Source organism: Phaenicophaeus curvirostris, chromosome 11, assembly GCF_032191515.1.
Source record: "Phaenicophaeus curvirostris isolate KB17595 chromosome 11, BPBGC_Pcur_1.0, whole genome shotgun sequence".
Lineage (NCBI taxonomy): Eukaryota > Metazoa > Chordata > Aves > Cuculiformes > Cuculidae > Phaenicophaeus > Phaenicophaeus curvirostris.
In genome coordinates this window covers 4655632-4679818 of record NC_091402.1, presented here as the reverse complement: position 1 = coordinate 4679818, position 24187 = coordinate 4655632, and the positions used below count along the sequence as shown (strand labels likewise).

Below are 24187 nucleotides of genomic sequence, written 5' to 3'. Positions count from 1 at the left end.
GATTATATTACCATCCTGTTTGAACTACTACCATCCTTGCAGTGCTGTCTGCCATTTGTAATTAAAAAAAAAAGCTTTATTCATTTTTTACATGACTGGTTGTGAAGAGAATTATTTTATCAGGATGCTTATGTTTGTTTATGGTTTGGTTTTGTAGGAATATGATAAAGAAGTGAAAGGCTTTGTTTTTGTACTTAAAGGAAGCAGTCAAATCAACAAAATGCAGCTACCAAGGGGAAGTAGACAAACTTGTAAGTATCAAAGAATTAAATGTCTCTGATGCTGTTCTGATTATTAAATCAGTCTTATATTGTAATGTAAAACTTAAGTTGTTCCCCTTACTTTGGGTGTATTTCAGCATTAGCAAAGTGGGTCTGATTAACTTTTTAGCAGGTCAGTTACAGATAAGTAAAAGGCATGGAAAGATCTTTGCTGATAGCTGTTGTCCTAGTGCTGCTTGGTTGCCTCCTGTACCTGACCCCGCTACAGACTTCTGGCTTCATTCAGCACTTAGAGGGTGTGAAATAGGTCCCTGTCCCGTATCTCATTTTACTTTTTAAAGTATTTTTACTTCTAAGTGTTAAATAAGCACTAGCAACACGAAGAAGTTATACGCAAATTTCAGCTGCATTTCTGTCATCAGTCTTTGGGTAGTATGGAGTGTTTCCCAAGTCTATTACTTGCACCAGAATAAACCAGAATCAAAGCAGTCTGTTTCTTGGGGCATACAGCAATCATTATCATTTATGTCTTAAACTCCACTACAGAATAAAAATATCTTTTAAGGCTTGTAGAAATTAATCAGACTGATTTAGAAGTAACTGCTTGCTTTTGAAGAAAAATTGAGAGGGTGATTTTAGTCAAATGAAATGGGAATATACTTATGAAGGGAATGTAATTACAAAATGCTTTTTCCAAACAAACACAAAAAATAAGCAGTTGTACAGTCCAGTCGTGCACTAAGGTCTTGAAGATTAATCTAGCTTTTATGCAAGAAATTTACTATTATCATCCATGTAATAAATAGTAATCTAATATACCTTTCTTTAATTTCTTTATTGGCAATTGTACAACAAGGGTGGTGAGACACTGGCCTAGGTTGCCCAGAGAGGTAGAGAATGCCCCATCCCTGGAAACATTCAGGGTCAGGTTGGATGGGGCTCTAAGCAACCTGGCCTGGTTGAAGATGTCCCTGCTCCCTGTAGGGCGGTTGGATTATTGATGGCCTTTAAGGGTCTCTTCCAACCCAAACCATTCTATGGTTCTGTGAAAATGAAAACTGAGAACTAGTGCTGTAGGTTATCACTGTTAAGAATAGTTTAGTTTAAAGTTTACTTATCTAGTGCTGCAATACTGCAGTTAAATTTCCACCTGTCACCATTTGGTCTCCCCTGGTCTCTGTCTCTTCGTTTCTTGAGGTGTATGTACCTCTAGTAGCTCACTTATGTAAAGTATGCAGTCTCCTGTTTGTACTGCAATCTTTGAACACTCTCCCAAAATAAAAAATGTTGTATATACAAATACAGTTTGAAATTTTAAAGTGTCATTTGATGCATGAAAAAGAAATTCTGACTTGATGCTCATAGAAGGGGAGCTAATGTTGCTGTTGAGTCTTGTTAAGTCAGTGAAGAGCAGCCCATACTCCCCCTGATGAAATAACTAAGAAAACATGTATGATTCAATTCAGACAACTTCGTACTATCAGTTTTCCCTTGATAGGGAGCTGCCTGAATCCTGATAGATTTCCTATGTTTGTTCCCCAAGTTAAGCTCTTTTGCTCTTTTTCTAAACATTAGAAGCCTTCACTAAGCCTTGTTATCTGGATTGCTTTTTTACCCCACGGTTTTTTGAAGGGTGTTTAATAGGGTGTGCATTGTCACAAACATGAGCACAAGTTTCATGTGACTGTAGGGCAATTTAATAGGTAAGTATTACTTTATTTCATAATTCCTATGGGATATGTGGTGTCTGCATGCTCTTGGAACACAATTTAGAATTGTAAATGAAACAAAGGGTTCCTTTTGTTTTCATGAGAATTCCACTGAAGCCACAGATGCAACTTTTAAAGCAACACTTTTTATTGCAGTTTGAATTGGTTTTCTTCAGGTTTTTCACATGTTCATGTGTTGTGTGAACCTTGGGAAATAACTGTTGCAGGACCATAGTTGTATGGTGCAAAGTGAAATGCTGGATGTTCAAATGTGCATCTGCATGCACACAGCATATGTACTTAATCTGTTTTTCTCTTTCTAGTGAGACTGATCCAGCAATTCCTGACACTTCAGATTTTTGTGCCATTGGGACATGACTTCTCCACTGAGTTACTGTGAGATGCATAAAATTTCCTTTAATACTTAATGGAAAGTGAATGCCTGATTGCAGGCATTAATTGTGGTGGCAGATTTTCCATTAAAGCATGATGACTTATCAAGTCAATACAAAGTAATTAAGCTAGTGAAATCATTATTTTTTGGATGTTTTAAATACTGACATTACTTTGAAATTGGAAGTCTAAAAATGGTGAATGAAGATAGTGAATAATGTGAAGAAATGAGACGTGAAGTTGTCAAACATGAAAATACTGGCTCATGAATGTCTCCTGAAAGTTCTTAAGAGATTTATAATTAACTATTCCAGAGCTTTTGGTTCAGGGCAAAAAGAAATAAGTATTCTAATAACTGGGGGAGAAGAAACCAACCAAACAGATGGTGAAAAGCTAGAACAACCAATGGATGCACAGCCAGTATTATCTCCATGCTGTGAGGAAAGAAAGGAACAGCTGAAACGAACTTTTTTCTTTAGTTCAATATGGAGTGATAGTTTTAAACTCGGGCAGTTCTCGAGTCCTTGGACAGCGTTTCCCTGCTAGAGGCACCAGCTGTTCATAACCAGGACAAACCACTCACCTTTGTAGCCAGTAGAATGCCTGTGATTTGGATTAACAAAAGAATTATTAGGGCGTTAGAATAAACTAATGTCAGTTGAGGCATGTTTACTATATTTTCATGTTATATTTTAGTTGCTGTGGTTTGTGAGTTAATGGGCATTTATAACCTACATCATGCTACTAACTTCATTCCTTCATGCTTAATTTCTAGCATGATTTTAGAATCTGAACATTGAGAAAATCTTGAAAGGATAAATTAACAGATCTTCAGCAAAGAATATTTTTGATTCTCCAGAGAGCATGGAAATTTGGTAGAGAATTTTGGGCTCATAATGCTTGTTTTAGAGACGGCTTTGACTTTGTGTCAACATCTTGGTGCAGAAAATAGAACTTTTCCCTAATTTCAAGTGGGAAATTGTTGGCAGAAAAGCTGGAAATTGTTGAATAGGCTAAAAAAAAGACAGATTTTCAAGCAATTTCCTTTTCTCTTTCATTTTTCTTCCTACCACAGCCTTTACACATTCTGTTATGTTTTCCTTTCAAGGCAGTTCTTTTTCTAACCATGTTTGGAATATTTTTTTTTTCTTAGCTTTTAAGGGATCTTTAACATAAGTGTACATGACTTTAAAGCTGCTGTTTATTTTTTATCCCCCTGCAATATAAAGAGTTGTTTTGTGGGTCAAATCCCAATGACTTTTGTTCTCTGAAATTCCTGAGGGTAGTTGTGGTTACACTTTCTGGTCCTATGGTTTTAATTGCTGCATTACTTCTAAAAGTGTGTACTAAAAGGGACAAAACCAGGATATGTCATGCAGTAAACAGAAACAGTGCCTGTGCAAAGCCAATTGATGTATTCTATGGACAGGTGGCAGAGACATAGTGACAGGAATTGGGATTTTCTGCAGTGTCATACTGAGTTTGGTTCTTTTGGGTACCTGCCTCCTATCAATACTTCTTAACAAGAGCTGCTTCTCTGCTTCTACTCATTTTATTGTTTCATCAGTTGCTTTTTTTGATGACTGAATGCACTCTTAATTTCCTCCCCCCTCTGCCAGTGTTGTTTGCCTTTTTTCTTTCCAGCCCATTTTGTGACTTTGTCTTCTTTATCTTTTCTCACTACTTCAGTTTCCACCAGTACTTTGTCCTTTTTATAACCAGATATAGTTACTTCTATAGTTGTCTAATATACTTATATAAATTTAAATGTGGTTTGTATTTGCTATGTATAGAGTTGATGTAAACATATAACACTGTATATATATATAACACTGTATATATATATAACACTGTATATATATATAACACTGTATATATATATAACACTGTATATATATATAACACTGTATATATATATAACACTGTATATATATATAACACTGTATAATGCTTACATATCACGCTTACGCGCAACGCTTACATATCACGCTTACGCACAACACAACACTACGCTTACGCACTACACTTACGCACATCACAACACTATATATATAAATTTACTATATTTAAATAGTTATAGGGTTTTTTCACTTTCATTCTTTTGTCAACTTTCTTTATTCTAAATTAGTGCCTGATACAAATCCTGAATCTTTATGTGCACTGATTTCAGTATTTATGTGGATGAAGTACTCTCAATACATTTTCCTACCCTTTTACAAAAGACTATATGTTTAATTCAGTGTAACTGTTTAATTGCCTAATTACTTATGTTATAATAAAATCATGCTTACTCTGATAATTACCCCAGTTCTTCAATACATTCAAAGTAACTGGAGATAAAGGTGCACATACCTAAAAATTACAATCTCATTTGTTCCTCACTTAGTGCAACTGTATACAGGAGTTAATAGAACTTCTTTAAAAATAAATGGCATGCTAACTTTTGTATTAGAAATCGACTTTAAGTTCTTATGTACCTATAAACTCCTTCGAAGCTTGCAAAATACAGAGTACTTTGCCTTAGCAGACTCATGAAAATCCAGTAAATGGAGAAAAGGCCTTCTTGCTTCATGTGTTTGCCGTTCAGTTCTTTTCATTTCAGTTTTGAAAAAAATCTCTTGCTTCTTTGTGGTCAGAATATTGATTGTGCCATTGCGTCCTGCAGTTTCATGTTCAAGATGGTTTCTTAGGTAACGTTACTGCTGGCTACTGAATCTTTGAGTAGCTTCAAGTGAGAATTGAGAGCATATAAAGCTATCAAAATTGCTTTTTGTAAAAAACACTTTGGCAAGTTTTGTAGTAGCTGTGCATGATGTTTCATGGTACGTTTCTTCCTCTCCCATTCTCCATGGTGGTGGAAATATGAATTTAGTTTGAGCCTTCTCCTCTTTTTTGCGTTCTGTTCAGTGATTGACCTGATCAACAAACAAGAATTTCAAGGCCACCCGTCACTGCTGGGCTAAACCTTCTAATGTGCTATAGTCAACCAGTAATGCAAGATTCCTGTCATAAATACTGGATGTGCAAACAGATGTTTAAATTGGCTGGTTTGTGGGGATTTTTGGAAGAAATTTAAGTAGAATTTTTGTTACTTTTTTTGGTGGCATGATTGATTGTTGCTGTGGCCATACTCTAGTGTATTGATCTGCCTTAACAATAGATAAAACAGATTGTGCTTGAAAAAATTGATGAAGCATAATAATCACAGCTATGGTAGCGAACATGTAATTCGTGCAGCCTTATTGAAGCAAATAGTAGCAAAGCTGTTAGTAATGCTGAGTATAGCTGTCTGTTGTAAATGTAGTAACCAGCTGTTAAATCTTCAGTCTTTAGATTTTGTTGTCTTTCTGAAAAACCAAAGGTAACTATGTTCAAAAAAATACTTGTGTAAAAGAAAATAGTATCTGGCTTGTGTTGGCAATCTTTGATTAATTTCCAGTATATGGACACGTGCAGGTGCTAGCACTTCTGCTTGGTGTTTTGACAAGCACGTGAACATTCATTCTTCTTAAACTCCTGTGGTGCAAGTCATTGTTTGACTTTCTGATACATTATTTTTGATTTAAGTATCGTGAAAGTAGTACATCATTTTATACTAAGATTTACAGCAAATGAGTAAGCTGTTGATATGAGAAAATAGACCTTAAGTTGTACTCCAAAAAAACAAAGTAGAGAGGTCTGAGATACAACCAACAATCAGAAGCTCTATTTCTGGTTATCTTGTTGGAGTTCCTGTAGGTTGCTCGGCCTTTTTTCCTCCAGTTCTCTCATATAAGTCATGGGAGTAATATTTATCAATTTGTTTTGAAAATATATTATAGATTTTACTAAGTCATTGTTCTATGATACTTTCAAATATACAAAGTGAGAAAAGTAGGAATTATAGTAAATTTTAAAATCTGGTTGCTGATCAAGTACATTTTAATTGAAATGCAGGCTAGTGTGTGTTGATAGCACAGATTTTATATTTGATGCATTATCCTATCCCTAAATAGTGACCAGTTTTGCAGTTTGGTCATCTGGACAGAACAGAAGATAGTAACAACAAAACGTGTCTAAACTAACATGTAAAGTAGCCCAGCAAGGTCAGTGGCACAAGCAGGTATAGTACTTACTGATCCACTGCTGCAGCTCTTAAATCCTGCTACCTATCTCGATGGCCAGCTTCATGGTGCTTCAAACTACTTGTTTAAATCTTCGTTTTTTTGTATGTTTAAACAAAAGCTCTTGCATTTCAATTTGTGCACATTACCTCTTGTCCATTCTTTAGATACTGGTGGGGAGAGTCTAGCTTAGTCTTCTTTACTCCCTGCCACCGGGTATTTATACACGTTAGTGAGATCCCTCCTTGAATCTTCTCGAGGCTAAACAATCCCAGGTCCCTCAACTTCTCCTCCTAAATCTGATACTGTGGTCTCTTCATCTTCATTATCCTGCTCTGGGCTTGCACCAGTATGCCCATATGTCTCTTGTCGCAGAGCTGAGCATTGGACCCAGCACTCTGGCTGTGGTCTTACCAAGGCTGAGTAGAAAGAAAGGATCTCCTCCCTGGGCCTATTGGCAATGTTCTTCCTACTGCAGCTCAGAATGCTCTTGGCCTTCTTTGCTGGAAAGGTGCTTTACTGGCTCACAGTCAACTCATCTACCAGGGCCCACAGGTAATTCTGTGCACAGCTGCCTTCCAGCCAGTCAGCCCCTAGACTGTGCTGGCATTTTGGATTATTGCTCCCTGTGTACAGGACTTGGTCTGTAATTTAAAGTTAGGACTTTTTATTTCAAATCCAATTGATTTTGGGTTTTTTTTCTTGTTAGATTCATCAGAACTAAGAGAGATGGTTGTTTTTTGTTCACCTTTTTTTTTTTTTTTTGCTAGAGAAAAGAATTTCAGAAAGCTTGGGAATAATCAAACACAGTTGGTAGGCATTAGCTTTTGAAAATCTGGCATTTTACTAACTCTTTGTAATGACATCTCAGAATTGGCATTGCCTGAAACACAGTTGTAGCTTATTCTCACTCTGTGCGTAGTGATGTTTTCAATGAAGCAGGGAAACTCAGTGGGTTTATAACACAGATTATCTTGATTTATTGAATAAATGGGAACTCCATGGAGCTTCAAACTCTGGAACTTACCTGGTAAGGTCTAAGAAGTTTGCTGTTAGAGTTTAGCTATTTATGTATAGAAGAATCTGCAGGGAATAGGGTTTAAAAGGTCCACATTTCTAAAGTTGTCTTTGTTGATAAGAAATTTTATTGTAAGACTTGTGAGCAACACTGCAGAACATAGGTTGTTGTACTGTATTTCTTTTCTTTCAAACAGTTGTTTCTGTAAATGTTTATTGCTGTCAAACTTTAATTACCAGAACATACTAGATTTTACATGCATAGCTAATTTATTCATAGGCACCATCATAGCTTAAGTTGATGTGAATTACACGCTATCATAATTAGTCATCATTTTAACTTTGTTGACAGAGATATGATAAGTTATTCATGTTAATCTACAGAGCCAGCATGTTTTCAGATACAGAGCAATAACAGCAGGAATCTTGGTTAGTCTTGTAAAACTTAGACTAAACTTTTAAAATTAGAAGCAGGCCATAGATGCTAGTTCTATTAGGTACTTGTGACGCTATCTGAAAATTTTAGATAGAGACTGGAGGTAAACTTTATTGAACAGGTTTACCCAGAGAGATTATTTGAGGTTCTGGTGTTTAGTAGCCTGAGGCCTGCTCATTGAGGTTTTTTGTGAAGCAGGTGTGAAACACTATCTTTGTGTTGTAATATTTCTGCATAAGTTTCAAAATGCCTTGAAAGTAATTATTTTAACCAATATCACTTTATCATTGTTTAAGTCAATCTTGGATCTGTTCGAACTGGTGGGAGAAACATTTGGTTTCGTTAAGTTTTAACTTGCTAGATGGTGAGTCTATTTTGACCTATTGTATGTTATGCTATTAAGTAAATAGAGTAAATCTCATTACTTAGGTGGTGTCCTGGTGATATTACAGAATAAATTACTGTTTTCTGGGACTTCAGAGCGACTGCCTTTTATGTATATTTTGGTTAGTGCGTAAATTTAAGTTATGTGGAGGAAACTGGATCCTGTTTGTTTGGCTGATAGGGTTTGTTAGTCAGGATTTTCATATGCCAAATAAAGTAAATGCATGATCCATTGTTAGCAAGAAAACTTAGATTAGCCTTTTTAAAGGGCAGACTTATTAACAATTCTTAGTAATTAGAATAAATGGTTTAAATGTGAGAAATATGGCTGTTACATATAGTAGGTGTAAACATAACCTTTCCTTTGTCTTTGTAAACCTGAAAGGACAGATTGTCTCTGTAGAATAGATGAATTTGTGGAAAGAAAAACTAAGTGGAATGCATAGCAGCCAATTAAAAAAGAGCGAACAGAATTAGTTGTGGGCATAAATAACTGCATTATAAGTGTAATTTGTTTAGATTCTTGAAAAAAGTAGTCACTAAACTTTGCACATATTAATGCTCATTGGTTTACTTCATACTAAACAAATTAAAGCATGTTTTCTAGAATTATGGTTTTCTAAACAATTTGGCACAGTCAGCCATGCCTCAGGAACACACCACAGTGCCTAAAAATAGAATTTATTAAATATTTGAAAATAAGAGAAAGATGAGATCATTTCAAAACCAATGATAGTAAAATATTGATGGAAGTTTCTAGAATGTTACCAATGTTTAATGACCACTTCCAGAAAGATTTTTGAAACATGTGAAATTCTATGGGTAATAATATTTTCACAAATGATTCTTGATCAGTGAAAATAGTAGGTCATACTGTCAGTCAGAAAATTGATTGCAAATAAGTCAGTATCTTCTAAGGGGAGCTCAGGAATCACCAGTTCTTCATAACTGCTCATATTTGGAAAGCTTTTCTATTCTAGCAAACAGATTTGATGATTCTCTTTTTGCACCTGCCACCTCTATTACTGCCTCTGGATTCTCATTAAGGAGTCTTTTGTGTGTTTTTTCTTTAATTCTCTCCAAAAAAAACATCAACAGAAAATTCCAGTGTATAGAACCAAAGCTGGTTCTTCAAAACTTATTCTCTAGGTCTAGGTGACATATCAGTCTTCCTGGTCTCTTATTTTGTAGAGATTTGATTCATTTTTCAACATAACTAAGTGGTTTTATGAGTGTAGAATGCAGTGCTCTGGATTTCAGATGATTAGGCAGCCGGGGCAATAATAAGACCAATTTACAAGTAGTGCTTAAAATAAAACATATGCAAAGTACGGACTCCTGCTGAATACAGAGACTTATCTGTAAGCCTGGCAAGTCAGTTGGCCATTGCTGTTCCTTCGTTTTTCTGTCTTTAAAACAGGTGAACTTTCTGACGTGTCTGAGGCACATACCTCCTATGAGGAAAATGACACTAAAATTGTTAAGTACTAATATACTCATATACTAATTGTTAATCTTTACCTAAGGTTTTTGTCTGGATTTTGAGCAGGATACAAAAGATTTCCATTAGCATTAGATTGTATAGAGTTGCTCTTTGCTTAGCAACATCAATGCTAAGCAAATGCCTTCATGTTTGTTAAACTTGAAGTTTAAGTTATTTATGAAAACCACTTTCATTTTAAGAACAAGTGAGCCTGATAAATGAAGTATCCGTTCAACAGTACAGCATCATTGTTTCTAAGTTCATTTTAAGCCTTGAATTGAACATTAATAAATGGTTATAAATTATTCTGCATACAGAAGCAAAGTGAATAAGTAATCGGAGAAGATTCTGTTCTCTTGGGTAGTTGCTGCTATTTGCTTGCAATCTCCCCACAGTTACCATTGTGTGGAGAATAGTCAAAGTTGAAGATATAAAATAGAGTTGAAAATTGAATTGGAAGGTAATTTTACTTTGAAATGGTTGGCAAATGTAGATGTTAAGTGTGAAATGAATGCAGTTAATGACCAGAGCTGGGAGTTATGCACCTGCTGATCATGGGAATATTGTTATAAATGGGGTTGATTTTTTTTCCTGTTGACTACCTCATTTTTCTCAACATTACTTTTCTATCACATCTGACCCTTTGATATAAATACTCAAGTGCAGACATAATAAAAATGCATTAACTTCTATATAGATTTATTTAATACATCTTTGAAAATGAGGATGTGTGCTGCAGGTGTTTCTTGCCTTTGTACATTTAACATGGGTCAGGCTTTTTGATAACAGATTAAGAAAAAATTGAATTTCACCACAAGTACTCTTGAGTAATTTTATAACTGAGAGTTCTAATAGTCTAATTCCACTTGTCTGTATTATTTTAGATAAGGGTTTCAGTAGACCCTTGCTTTATTTTTATTTTCCAAGAGGCAGTGTAACTGAAAATCCAAAAGATACGCAAGCTCTCAAATACTTATCTATCTTCTTTCAGGAAGTAAACTATTTTACAGAATTTTAAGACCATCTGTTCCAGTATTATATGTTCAAGTGTTTCACCTATTTTTCCCTGCATAATATAAATAGTTTTATTGTTTTATATTTACTTACTCAAATATAAATTTCTTTAAGTGTGGTTATAACTCTATATATAAGGTTTGAGACTTCATGGCATACATACCATCACAAAAAACCCAAATTATTTTAGACTTATGTGACAGAGTCTGATATAAATATGTGTATTTTTTTCTAAGTGAATTGTGTTTAGTATTCCAATTTGGAATGTTATTGAGCTGTACATTTACTAATGGCCCTTTTATTGCTAAGGTACCTAATATTTTTCAGGAGGGAGAAAGTTAAAAATATTTGTATAAAATAAATAATAAAATTGTAACATTTTGAACTGATATGATGAAGTTCACTTAAGTTTTTGGAGATACGCATGACTTAAGTCTAGGCTCTAGCTGCTGTCATAGCATCATTTAAAACTGCACTGGTGAGAATTCGCAGTTTGAATTTGAGCTGGAGTAGTATTTTTATTTGTGTTTCAATACTCATGCTACTGCAGCTACCTGGTTCCTCAGCACAGTTGTTCAGCTCTACACATAACCAGGAGATGTAGGAGAGTTTCAAGCAACCACTACTCCCATTATTTGAGGTTCTTTGATGCCTCACTGTATCAGTGCTTGTGAACATCAAGGTTTAGATTCATCCCTAGGCTTTTCATTAAAGGATATATGAGAAGCAAAGTGATGGATGGAACTAAGCCTTGATCTGGGGCACAGGATTAGCTCTGTGGCTGCCTTGCTGGTGATCTTAAGTGAATTGTATCACGTATTGCTTAATTTTTGTCAAAAGTAAGATTAAACCCGGAATGCCAGCGTTGTCAGGCACTTTGAGGGTTTCTGATGAAATCACTTTTCAAGAACTTGATGATATTCTTCACCCGTCCATACATATGTATGCAACTGATACTGAAATTTGCTGTGTCAAAAGATAGCAGTGATGAGGATGTAATGTTCTTCCTCCAGCACAGGAGTGCAATTTCTGGCTTTGAAGTAGATGTGATTTATGAGATGAACTTCTAGTCTTTAAAGATGAAGCAGGTAGTAGACTTTTCCACTTTTTGATTTGCCTTCCTGTGTTACAAGGTTGAATAGATTAAAGATCAGATTATCTGAGAGGGATAAGGGATAAGAGGGAGAGGAAAGAATCACCAAGTTCTGGAAAGCTGATGGACTTTCACTTTGTGTGGTCATCTTAATGGCCATGGAAAACAAGACAGCAGATGTACATACCTTGCTCCAGAGTTAATGTCCTTCTAAGTTGGCCTAAGGAAACCTAAGAACATTTCAGGGTCTTTATCTGCAAATTTGGGGTGAGATTTCATTCTTTAAGCTACAGTAATCCTTACTGCTAAAGATGTGTTTTCAGTAATTAAAAAGCAAAACAAGGTCATCTTAAAATTTTTGAAGTTAACCCCAGCATTTAAATAAAATGATTATGAGTCATTATTCTTTATAACAATAAGTAGTCATAGAAAGTTGCTTATTGCAGTTGTCATCTTCTCAAAGAGGCTGCTTATTACTAGAGTAATACATGTCTGTTAGAAACAGGCTTGTTTAAAAACAATAGGTAAATTAATCATTATTCCCCACCATAAAGACTGTGCAGATTGCAGCCTTGAAATAATATCTGTTCTCCAGACTGCTGGGAGGTATCAGAGTTGTGCTGCTGTTGTGGTTTAACCCCAGCAGGCAGCTAAGCCACATGCAGCCATGCTCTTTCCCCACCCCACAGTGGGATGGGGGAGAGAATCATAAGGGTAAAAGTGCAGGAGCTTGTAGGTTGAGATGAAGACAGTTTAGTAGGTAAAGCAAAAACCACTAAGCTAAATAAGGCATCTGCTGCTTCCCATCAGAGGCAGGTGTTCAGCCACCCCAGGAAGGTAGGCCTCTGTCACATATAAGGGTTACTTGGGAAGGCAAACACCATAACTTCAGACATCCCGCTTGTCCTTCTTCTCCCCCCAGCTTTAGATTGCTTAGCATGATGCCATATGTTATGGAATATTGCTTTGGTCAGCTAGGATCAGCTGTCCCTGCTGTGTCCCCTTCCAGCTCTATGTGCAGCCCCAGCCTCGTTAATGGTTGGGGAGTAGCAGAAATGGGCTTGATGCTGTGCAAACGCTGTCCAGCAGTAACTGAAACCCCCTCGTGTTACCAACACTGGTTCTAAAACACAACTCCATGCAAGTGACTGTGAAGAAATTCAGCTCTATCCCGGCCAAAACCCAAACAGCTGCTTACAAGACTTGAAGGAAACAGAACATAAAAATGACCCTCTTTATCAGCTTAAAGGAAGCTAATCTTTGTGATCATGGCTGTGATCTGAATCTATTAGAAACATTCAAATTCAGTGTCCTTTGGTGTCCTTGTGTGTTGACCTGAATAGTGAGCAATAAACTTCTGTATTATTATTCACATTTGAAAATATGTGTTCAGGAAGTAAAACAGGCAATGTCTTCTGTCTGTCTTTAAGCCAACAACGAGTCTATGTAAAAAGACAGGGGCATTTTTAGGAAACGAGAGCAAATAATGTCTTTCTAGTTAGTAGGTGACACCGTGTCCCAGGATAACACAAGCTTAAGAGGCAGAAACAAGTGTGATTATTAACGGCTACTGCGTTCTTGGTTCATACAAATTGAATTCTTTCATAGTTTGAAGGGTTATAGAAAACTAGCGAAGAGTGTAGACTGTTGAAATAAAATTAGTGTGTAAAGTATATGCAGGAGTATAGCCACCAAGTTTGAATTTGAGAGAGAAATCTCATTACTCATCTCACAAAAAAGAGTAATTCTTAAATTCCATGTTTGCTATCACTGACATAAAGGTTCTGCATATAAATAGTTTTTCGTGATTGCCCAAAGATACTGGATTATTGTGTTGACAAAGATTTGTTCCTTTCTTTCCTGCTTGTTCTTTTATAGGGTAACGGATATAGGAAATATTAAAAGAAGATTGTATTTATCAACAGTCCACAAGGAGTTGTCTGTAACCCCTCTGCACGCAAAAATTCCCCTGTTTACATTCAAGCGCGAAATAGTAGGTACCTTGGGAATATTCCTGGAATTGTGATTGAACACTCTTTTGTCAGAAAGGTTTATGTAAGCTTATAGACCTGTTGAAATCACTTATTTGGTTTATAATTCAGTTCCTGCTGATACAAGATGTGTATGTCCCCTCTGCTGGATGGTATCAGAACCACTTCACACTGCTACTCTTCTATCCTTCTTCTACCATTAGGAGTTTGTTCCCATTTTCCAAGATTAATGCTGTCTGTGATGTGTTTGTCTCTCACTTCTGCTGTCTGTTCAACCTCTGTGAATTTCTCTGTGTACCTGGTACATTTTGTTATATTGTTCCTGTTCGTATATGCCTTTTCCTGTAGTCACCTTTTATTACATTCTCTGAAGCTGCAGGTAGACTATAGTCGATGGCTAATTTCAGGGGTCAGATTCTTCCAGATTCTTGTACATATAAAGCAGTGTATATGTCAAACTGATGAAAATAAAACAATAGCTGTCATCTTCTCCCTGTTCCCCTCTTCCACGCCCAACATAGGGCAATTGCTGTCAGCATACAAAACCTGATGGTTACCATATAACCTTGTAATGACTCGGGTATTAAATACTGCTTTAGAAAATTGAGTAATGGGGATAGTTAGATTTCAAGTATTTTAAAAAAATAACTGTGCACCAAGAGAACTAGATAACACTTAGTGTACTAAGCAGCTGTGGATTTAAGAATAGACATGAGAGAATATTTTGTGAAAACCTCTGAAGTTATGACTTTTTTTTTAAGATGAAGGCAACTACGATAATTGTAGCTTTCAGGAGTTTTCTGCTTTGTGGGAAGAACTGATTGGATTTTTTTCAAATGAATAAGAATCAGATCATGCCCCTGAAGTTAGTGTTAATTCAAGATCCACTGAAAGGAAATTTTCTACAGTATAATTTCTGTTAGTCAGTCTTGGTGTCAGGCTAGCACAAATGTTTCAGGATGAAAGTGCGCATTAATGTACAAGTTAAATTCAATCAGGATGCAAACTTCAGTTATGTATTTTAATATAGATAATAAAAAATTAATCAGAGATCTGTCTAAATGTCTTGATCAGTTATTGTGACAAAATATTTTAATAACCTTAATGTTTGCCCGACTTTAAAGAGTAGGTCTGTATTTCTCAGTATATCTGAATATATATCTTCTTAGATCTTTTTCATGGCTCTAATAGTTTAACTTTTTGTATACACAAAATGGTCATTATTATCAGTATAATTGGTTGTGAATAAGGATATAATATGTTGTTTTTTCTATCAGTAGAAGGTAGTTTACATTTTTATATTGTATACTTACAAAGGTGCTATTTTTCAACTTCAGTAATAGAAATAGCAGTTATAAGTTAATATTACATACTCCATTCTATTGCTTGGTGTCTTTAAAACAAGTATTCCTTTCTTCCTAAAATTTGATTCTGATTGAGCATCACAGCTGTAAGTGTATGTGGTTTTTAAACATCAAAGGCTATAAATGGAAAATAAAAAGCCACAAGAAAACATGCTTTGTTAGTTCTTCTGGTTGTGACATGAAAAGTCTTTTTTCCTTGGATGATAATGGAATTGTAATATGGTCCATGTGCAACACAGCTACCTGTAACTGCTGGTATGTGTATTATAAAAACAATAATATGGAAGTGTTGAATTAAATGGAAAAAAACCTTGAAACTGAGAGAATTAAAGAGCTAGTAGAATAGTGCGGGTGAGCGTAGCACATTCATGTTGATTTTCATATAATACCTTGGGTTGGAAAGGACCTTAAAGATCGCCTAGTTCCAACCCCCCTGCAGGGACATCCCACTAGATCAGGCTGCCCAAGGCCCATCCAACCTGGCTTTGAACACCTCCAGGTGTCTTCTAATGGTGCTTCCTGAAACAAATGGAATAATCATCTACTGAGAATTAAAACATATTTAAGTAGGATCTTAGCAACCTAGACACTTGTCATTATCTGATTTGTCTTCTGGAAATATGTTAACAGGAATGGATAACGCTTATTATAAACAATGAGTACTTTTAAGATTTTTTTGATACACTGGAGTATTGTCCATACTAGAAATTTGCCTGATAGTTTTCATTGTGGGAGAGGTGAAAGCTTTGGAGAGTCTTTTTTTATGAGTCTCGGAAAGAAATCGTCAAAGAATCTCCAGCCTATAGCTTTAGGAGTCCTTAAGCTGCTGTAACTGTAACTTGCAAAGTAATATTGAATAACAGTTTCTTCCCCCAGAAAACCTTCAATAAACATACTTTCTCACCAGGTAGATACTTGGAGATAACTGCAGAACTTATTGTGAATATGCCAGCTAACAGAGCTCACCTGGGCTGGCATGTACCAGTTTGTTTGTATAAATAATTGTAACTGCAAATACAGCAATAGGTTTCTGTAGTATCGAAATGTCCTGTGTTCTGAGTCACAGCCTATAAGAATCTAATACTCCACAGGGACTTCATTTATAGGAACTGTACACAAATACTCTCCTGCAATGATTATTGTTTGGATTTTATTACAGAGTATTGTTTCTCTTTTCTAGTGGTGCAATATGTGTATTGACTTGGTAGGATTCACCAGTGAAATATTCAGAGGAGCTGTCTTCCAGTCTTTGGATGGAATTATTATTTCAGCTAGCTGTAAATTGAGAAAGATCTTCACTTTAAAATCCAAGCCTCAAGATACACCTGAGGAAGATGGTCTGTTATAATTACTATTTAGTCTTAGTCATAACTGTTAATATTATAGAATCAAAAGCTCCTTAATCATCAGATTGGCAATTTGAAAGTATTTCAAGTGTAACAAAATGTATCTGCTGTTTGGGAAACTTAAACCAATTGTGATTACTTATTTTTTTTTTTGTTGGTGATGTTGGAAAAACATAGTAATTCAAAAAATGATTACAGAGAGCATCTGTTGAATTTTCAAAATAAAACTCTGCAGTTAGAGGCCACCCTGGCTTTAATTTAATTTAGTTCTGTTAATGCATTGTTTTCTCTCTTCCATTCTAAAGCTTCTGAAAAGTGCATGAATGTTATAAATTAATTCCAGAATTCCAAAATGTAGCTAACATAATTAGTAGGCAGCTTTAAGAAACTGTATGTGTGGTAAAATACTGCACTTTTAATTATTGGATTATCAATTCTATGATTATTACACAGCTCATGGGCATTAATATTTTCTCTGTGTTTACAAACTTTCTTATCTAGGTAAGTCTTAAATTTATGTTACTGCTCAAGGCTTGGCTGCATTAAAAAAATCCCATACCCAATTACAGAAAAACAATAGCAGGTTTTTTGTTATTATTAGTTAACAAATTAACAATCATAATTTGATAAAGCTTATTTCCTCTCAGATGATTGAGCTCCACTGAATGCAATGACATTGCAACTTCTAATGAGGGTTAAGTTCTTTGTTTAAGCAGACTTCCTTGGTGGTAGAAGTAGTGATTTCAAGTGCACTATGTGTGTTATTCTGTATTAGCAGATCATGTACAGTGTTTGGCATTCATAAAATGATAGCAAGAAGAAGCCACATCTACTAAGAATATATTTCTATGCAAGATCATTGAGATAGAAAGGGAAAGAATTGGTCTTCTCTGCCCCATGATATTGAGACGTAAAAGCTTGATATATCCCTAGTTTCTGTTTTCCATAGTAATTCTGAGGTTATATAGGAGTATTTTGTCACTAAGTATTGTCTTAAAGTGGTAAGTAATGTACTTGCTTGGTGAAAAAATGTTTACTAGTGCTTAATTTAGTTAAATAAGCATGTCCACTACTGAAAAATAACATGGGACAGTTGATTTTTTCTATCAGGATCTCAATTCTTTATATGCATATATGGGACTTCTTTATTTACTGCTTCAGTCCAACAGTTATCAATACCATTTTCAGATGTTCAGCTTGTCTAAAAATCAATGTATCAGTATTAGAATTAAAGCTGCATTCTAATAAAAATGAATGTATTTTGTGATTGTTTTGTGTGTTCACTTGCCAAATCAAAGGAGCTAATTTACTGTGGCTGTTCCAGGGTATTTCTTAGTTTAAATGTATTCAGATTTCTTTGACTAAAAAAATAAGCAATATCATCTTCAAGTTTACACCCCCATTGTCTTAAAAGTGAACAATTGCAGCAATTTTTTTCAAATTACCATAATCTATTAAATGGTTGTAAATGTATGAACTAGAATATATCTATACTATACAAATAGTGTAAGTCAAATTTAGTTCTATTGTGTCATCTGAGAGAAGTAAAGCCCATGTTTTTTGATTCTAGCTATGTGTGGTGTTCCATCTATGCCATGTAAGTCCACCGATATTATTCCTCGAACCTGCCAGCTAAATACAGACGTGCCACAAGTTACACAAGTGCTGAACCTGACTGATATTCGCAAGGCAGAAATAAAATGCAGAAGGGATCCATTAACAGTGCAAGAACCAGGTATTCTGTTTATTAAAATAGTGTGAAGATGTTCTTTACCGTCTGCGTGCAAATAGTGAATTTTTTTGGTAAAGCACATGTAAGAGCTGCAGTGACAACTCTTGCACAGCTCTAATGACATGAGTACATGGACGTGTGACTCTTCTAGAGACTCAGCCTGAACAGTTCTAGGTCAAGCGTGGGATTATAATAACAATATTTGAGGTATGTCTTCTGAATGTACATAGAAGTGTAGCCGTTCAGTTACACTTCCTTTAAAGTATCTTTCCACTAATGAAACTCTCCTAGCAATATGACCCCACGTAGTCTCCTCAGTGTTTTCTCTGGAAAAGTTAATCTTGTCTTATTGGTGTTGTAGATTTATTTAAATATTTCTGTATCCTAGAAGATAATAAAACGCATAATTTAGACTTTGACTGCATTGCATAGGAGAGATTTATCAAAGAAGCTAGGCAGTCAGGATAGAAACTGTTGACTTGGATAAAAACTAGAAGGCAGAAAGCAAACAGAGGATCAGACATTAAATTTTTGTTGTAGCTGAAGGCTGACAGCAGGAAGCCTTAGAAGTTTTTCATTCTAGGCTCTGTATTGTTTATTATAGTTATGAATAATCTCAAAAGAGAAGGGAGTAATGTGGGACTAAAGTTTTCACGTGCTACAGTTACTAGGCTAGCAGAGTGGGTCTTCAGAGTTTTAAACTTGGAAGATGGGCAGCCCTTCATGAACTTTTTCATGAAAAAAACTGCAGAGCAGGTAGCATGCAGAAAACGTCCTATTTTGGTAAACAAAATTTCAGTTTACTGCTTTTTTCTTGTGGCCCTTGTGAAAAATTCTGAGCTGGGGACCACTGTAATAGGTAAATGTGTGACATAATACCATGCCATATCTAGCTTCGATAAATGCAAAGGATTGTACGTTGGGAAGAAATGTTAACTACATTAAAGCTTTAAAGTCAGAATTAAATGACTGAAGGAATGAAGGCTATCATCACCATAGATAGCTCAGTAGAATTGTCAGATTAATATGTATCTATGTTAAAAAAAACCAACTAAACAAAAACTAAGGTAGTGGGTAGCAGGAAGTTAAAATTCATATGAAATGGAAAAGGTATCAGGCCTTTAAATAAACCAGTTTTGTGTTATTATCTGAAATAATTTATACATTATCAAATAGTCCCAGAAAATATTTTACAGACAGAAGTGATTCAGAGAGAAGCATTATGAATGAAAATTCTAGCGTGAAGATATTCTGAGAAGATCAAAAATTGGCTTAAGGCAGTTCAAAAAGTAACTAATGATGCAAGGAATGTTCAATAAAAGCTGCTTTCCTATCTCATGGCACAAACTCAAGACATTTGATGTGATCGTACAGTTGATAATTAAAAACTGATTAAAGAAAATACAATGTTACACAGGCTATGATTAAAATTTAGAATCTACTGCTACAGTAAGCTGGTGAAGTAAAAAAGTTTGCATGATTCCAAAACCAGCTGGTCATTAAGTGGGTAAGAGCAATGTCCACATCATCGTAATTAGCACCAGTAAAAGTGTGAAGGGAAAAATTAATCTTATGCTTCCAGGTTTTTACAGCCTTACTTTAAGAGCTTTGTTGGAGGCAGATTATTTCATAAATCCCTACTGGAATGATCTTGTGCCATTTCTGAAACGTTCAGCTTTGGCCATTGTTTGGAACTGGATGTTCAACAGATTACTGGCCTGTGCTGGAATAGCACTTACTGTGGGTTTGTATTTGAATTGACATGTCTGCCTGCCTGAGATTTGTAAGCCAAGAATCAGTAGAGACTGAACTGTAGAAGCAAAGGGCAAGACTTGAATTCGTCAAATTGCTTAAGTAGGCTTGGGTCAGACAACTGCCTGCTTCTTACTGAAGCTGCCATTTTGCTTTAAACTGCACTGTGTTCCACCTGTAGTAAAGTCAAGAGCAAAATTTCACTAAGGGAAATGTCTTTACAGCCGAGAATGTTTTGATTGAAAGTGATGAGTAAAACATTAAAACAATCTTGTAATGCAAGATTGTCATTAAACAGCAGTAGTAGAATAAGAGACAGAGATTTTGCGTTAATTAATTGAATCCTGTGGTTGAAAAATCTTTCATAAACAGTAGGTGTCTTAAAAATGCAATTTCAGGTAACTTTGTAAAGAATGAAATAAATTTATCAGCTACTGTTTAAACAAAGTCTTTTTTTTTTTAGTCAGTTATTGAGTTTTGAAGTCATTGGCTACATTTCCAATTAGGAAATAAATCAGTGTTTAAAAAAACCCTTATTTTTCATTAATTGTACATTTCATTAATTAGAATTCCACACATATCCCAAAAATTTCATTTCCCCACTCCCAGGATATTGCTGTTCATGTAAATCCACTTGCAAATAACTTGTATGTACTTACATAAACAAAAAAAAGTTGTTCTGTAAATCCATTTGCAACAATAAATATCTCAGAATATGTGCCAGCTCTTCTTAAAAAAGAAGGGTTAGAATGGATTTTAAAATGAGAATGTTTTGTGCTGTGATTCATGTCCTTTGTGGAGAACTGATAATTAATTCCTTTTTAAAATGTTGAATTGATTATTGTTTTCATATTAAACTTGAGACAGACATAAACTTCTTACTGCTAGACATCAGAAAAATACAGGTGAAATCCCCGTTTGTAGGTAACCTCTGTCCTCTACTCTTTTTATATGTTATTATTGATTTCCATATAATATACAACTTAGTCTTTTATTTGGCCTGTAGAAGAACTGCAGTGTCTTCCAAAGGTTTTTCATTTTTCCCTTACTTTGTGCCACCTTTTATGATCCATTGATTCATCATGCTAAACTGGGTAGCAGAACATCTTTTGAGAAAGAAGTACGTCTGAAGTAGCTTAGAAGTGGGTCTGAACAAGCAAATTAGATAAAGAATCCATTTCCAATACATCTTCACCAGCGTAGGAGGTGTTAGAAGTGGTGCTGAAGGTAAGGAAGATGCATTTTTATTCCACTGGTTTTAGTACTTTCTCAGTCTTGAAGATTCTCATCTTCAGTGTTTGATTTCAGTGAATAATCATTTCCACCATTTCTGTTAATATGCTCTGGTAATACACGGGCAAAGTATTGGCCAAAGGAATAAGATAAATTACAGGGAAAGATAGCTACTGGTGATATTTAATACTGTGACAAGACTTTTAATAGCCAAGAATACAGTTTAAGGTGTAGCATCTTATGAATTTCTAAAGAAAACAGACTTTGAAAGAAGTATTTCTTTGAGGAAAACCTTGATAATATGAAAGGTTTAAGTAAGTACTTTATAATCTTTTCTTCTGCTTCCTCCAGAATATGAAAAAACCAAAGATTTTTATCATCCATGTGAAACTACCGTGCTGGTGCTTTTTCAAGTTTTTAATTTTTTAATCTCTCTTGATAGAGCTCCTGAGTAATGGCAGTTTCTGTCCTACAGCAGCTGAAATGAATGGGATGGAGGGTAAATTTTCACTTAGAGTAAGACCCTTCATACATTTATTTACTTCAATTACATTCAGGTTTTTTTATATGCAAGTACCATTTTTTATATAAAAACATTTTTTATATTTTTTCCCATATTAAAGGGCAAATAATATTTCTCAAGTATTATTGCCCTACAAGTACTCAAGCCAAGGTTCTGTTGTGAAGTTTGATTATTAGTTTGCTTTTGAAATAACAGAGGAGACTGAAATAAAGTTTCTCAGTGACTATATTCAAAAATCAATACTTCTTGGCTGGGTCGTCAAAATACTATAGAACTTAGATGTGTACAACAGTGTGAATGATACATCTAAACAGAAAAATGAATGTTTGTGTAAAACAAGACTCAGGTTTTACCATCCACGCTACAAAGATGTGTAGCCCTGAGGTTTACATAGAAAAATAATTAATGGTAACATCCCTGACCTGGATGAAACGTACCTTCAGTTTAACGTTTATCCTTTGTTTTTAGTCCCATCTTAGGAACATAGGATGTGTTTTTCCAGACATGTTTTTCAAATTTGGCAGTTAGCCTTCTTGAAAATGGAGGCTTTGGTATGTTTAAGTGCATTTTAATTGGAAAATGTTCTTTTTCTCTGCTAAACTTTTTGTTTGTTTGATAATCAAAAGCCCAAATTATTTTTAGTATTATCCACTTTTAATTACACGTACTGTTTCATTATGCCAACAACATGCTGTTATGTGTAGATGTAGGTAATTAATTGCAGTCAATGAATGTTGTCATAAAGAGAGGTTTTCATGCAAATCAGCTTTTATAATTGGAGCTAACAACATCTCAAGGTAGTCAGCAAATTAAAGAAATTGATGTTAAACCAAGACAGGTCATCTCATCCTGTGAAATGGCAGCTGTTAGCAGCCACCAAATGTCACAGTGGAAAAAGGGGAGAAGGTAATGGCAGAAAGTGGCTTCTTTTGTGCTTATTAATACAGTAAATTATGATATTTGGTGACTAATGTATGATTTTTTTTTTATTTCCTTGATGACATGGGAAATAAAGCTAGTCTTCAATTAAGATTAAATAATTCCATAAAAAATGCTTAGGAGACTCAATAAAACATTTTTTTTCTATTTATTGCTTTATGAAAGTGTCGGATCTCTAAAGTGAGATAGCAAATTCACACTGAAGTTGTAGCAAGAAAGAAATCTTCAGACATTGTAAATTTTAACTATAAATTAATGTGAAGATACATTTTTTATCAGCTCTGGAAAAGAAAATTCACAGGCAATCTTGAACTAAAAAAACAAGAAAATAGATTTTATGTGCGATCCTGCAACCCTGCTGATAAAGTGAATTCGTAACCATTTCGAAGTCCTTCCCTTTTAAGTTTTTTTAGATTATTCACCTGCATTCTATGTTTACTTTTTATTTGTCTTGCAGGCTGGTTGGTGTTTTCTGTGCTTGAAAAGACTTATAAAAATATATCAATGTTTTAAACAGTAAAAATAAGTAATGAAAGAAGTAGAGCATTTTAACAGGAATAAAGTATGTTTGCAATATTGCGGCTCAGCCCTGGTAAAACAGGAGATTCAGTAATTTCATAAAGCAAGCTAGGCGTAAATAGTTCTCCTCTGAGCTTTGAGTGATACCTTGACACTCTTGCCTCAGGTTTCTTGTGTTATTATTTATTTATTCTGTTATTTATTAATCAGAGTTGTTTTTTCTTCCTGTCAGAAGTTAGCTTTTCATTGGAGTTTTAAAGAAATAATGCAATCTAATTTTTTTGTTGTTTATAAATAGCCCCTTTAAAAATAAATCTTTGAAGCAACAAGGTTAGAAATATGCCTATATAATAGACCAGAAGTTTCTAGCTTGTATGTTGATACACTTTTATAGAATGTGCATTTGCTATTCTTGTGTATTTCTAGGGGCTGTGCTATAAAGCAACATCGTTATTTTTACAAGTTTAATATTCATAATTCTTTCATTTCAGCTGACTTGAAGAAAGGATTACATTTATTCTTTGTCAGTACTTTGTTTAAAACTATTATTTTTTTGCTTAACTTAGGCAGCTTGGTCAATAGAGGACAAGGCAGGATACCCAGCAGTAAAACTCAGGATGTATCACACATTGCATTTGGATCCAAGATCCTTGGGCCGCCTCCATCTTCAAACAGGAGAGTCAGCAGAAGGGTTTCTGGAGAGGTAAGAAGGCTTAGATCACAACAAAATTGCTGCATTTCTGCAGGGACAGATACTAGCAGGCAGTGGAGTCCGATGAAGCAGCTTTCAGAACTGGCGTGAGGCTGGCTCTGGAGCGCTGTGCTCAGCCGTGGGCTCCCAGGGTGGGAGACACGTCCTGTCCAGGGGAGGCCAGTCAGCACTCAAGTGGCTACAGCACATGATGTGGGTTTACTCAGTGCACACAAGAGGAGGC

At 35.2% G+C, this 24187-nt stretch overlaps 1 protein-coding gene across 1 annotated transcript in view; it reads left to right on the top strand.

Annotated features, from left to right (window-relative positions):
* Window positions 1-24187, top strand: part of CFAP20DC (CFAP20 domain containing) — a 77448-nt gene that overhangs the window by 5790 nt on the left and 47471 nt on the right. Inside the window, exons 4-9 of the mRNA XM_069865674.1 lie at window positions 158-251; window positions 2254-2326; window positions 13732-13846; window positions 16389-16545; window positions 18125-18289; window positions 23819-23955. Of these exons, the coding sequence (XP_069721775.1) occupies window positions 158-251; window positions 2254-2326; window positions 13732-13846; window positions 16389-16545; window positions 18125-18289; window positions 23819-23955 (741 nt within the window). The remainder of the gene's footprint in view (window positions 1-157; window positions 252-2253; window positions 2327-13731; window positions 13847-16388; window positions 16546-18124; window positions 18290-23818; window positions 23956-24187) is intronic.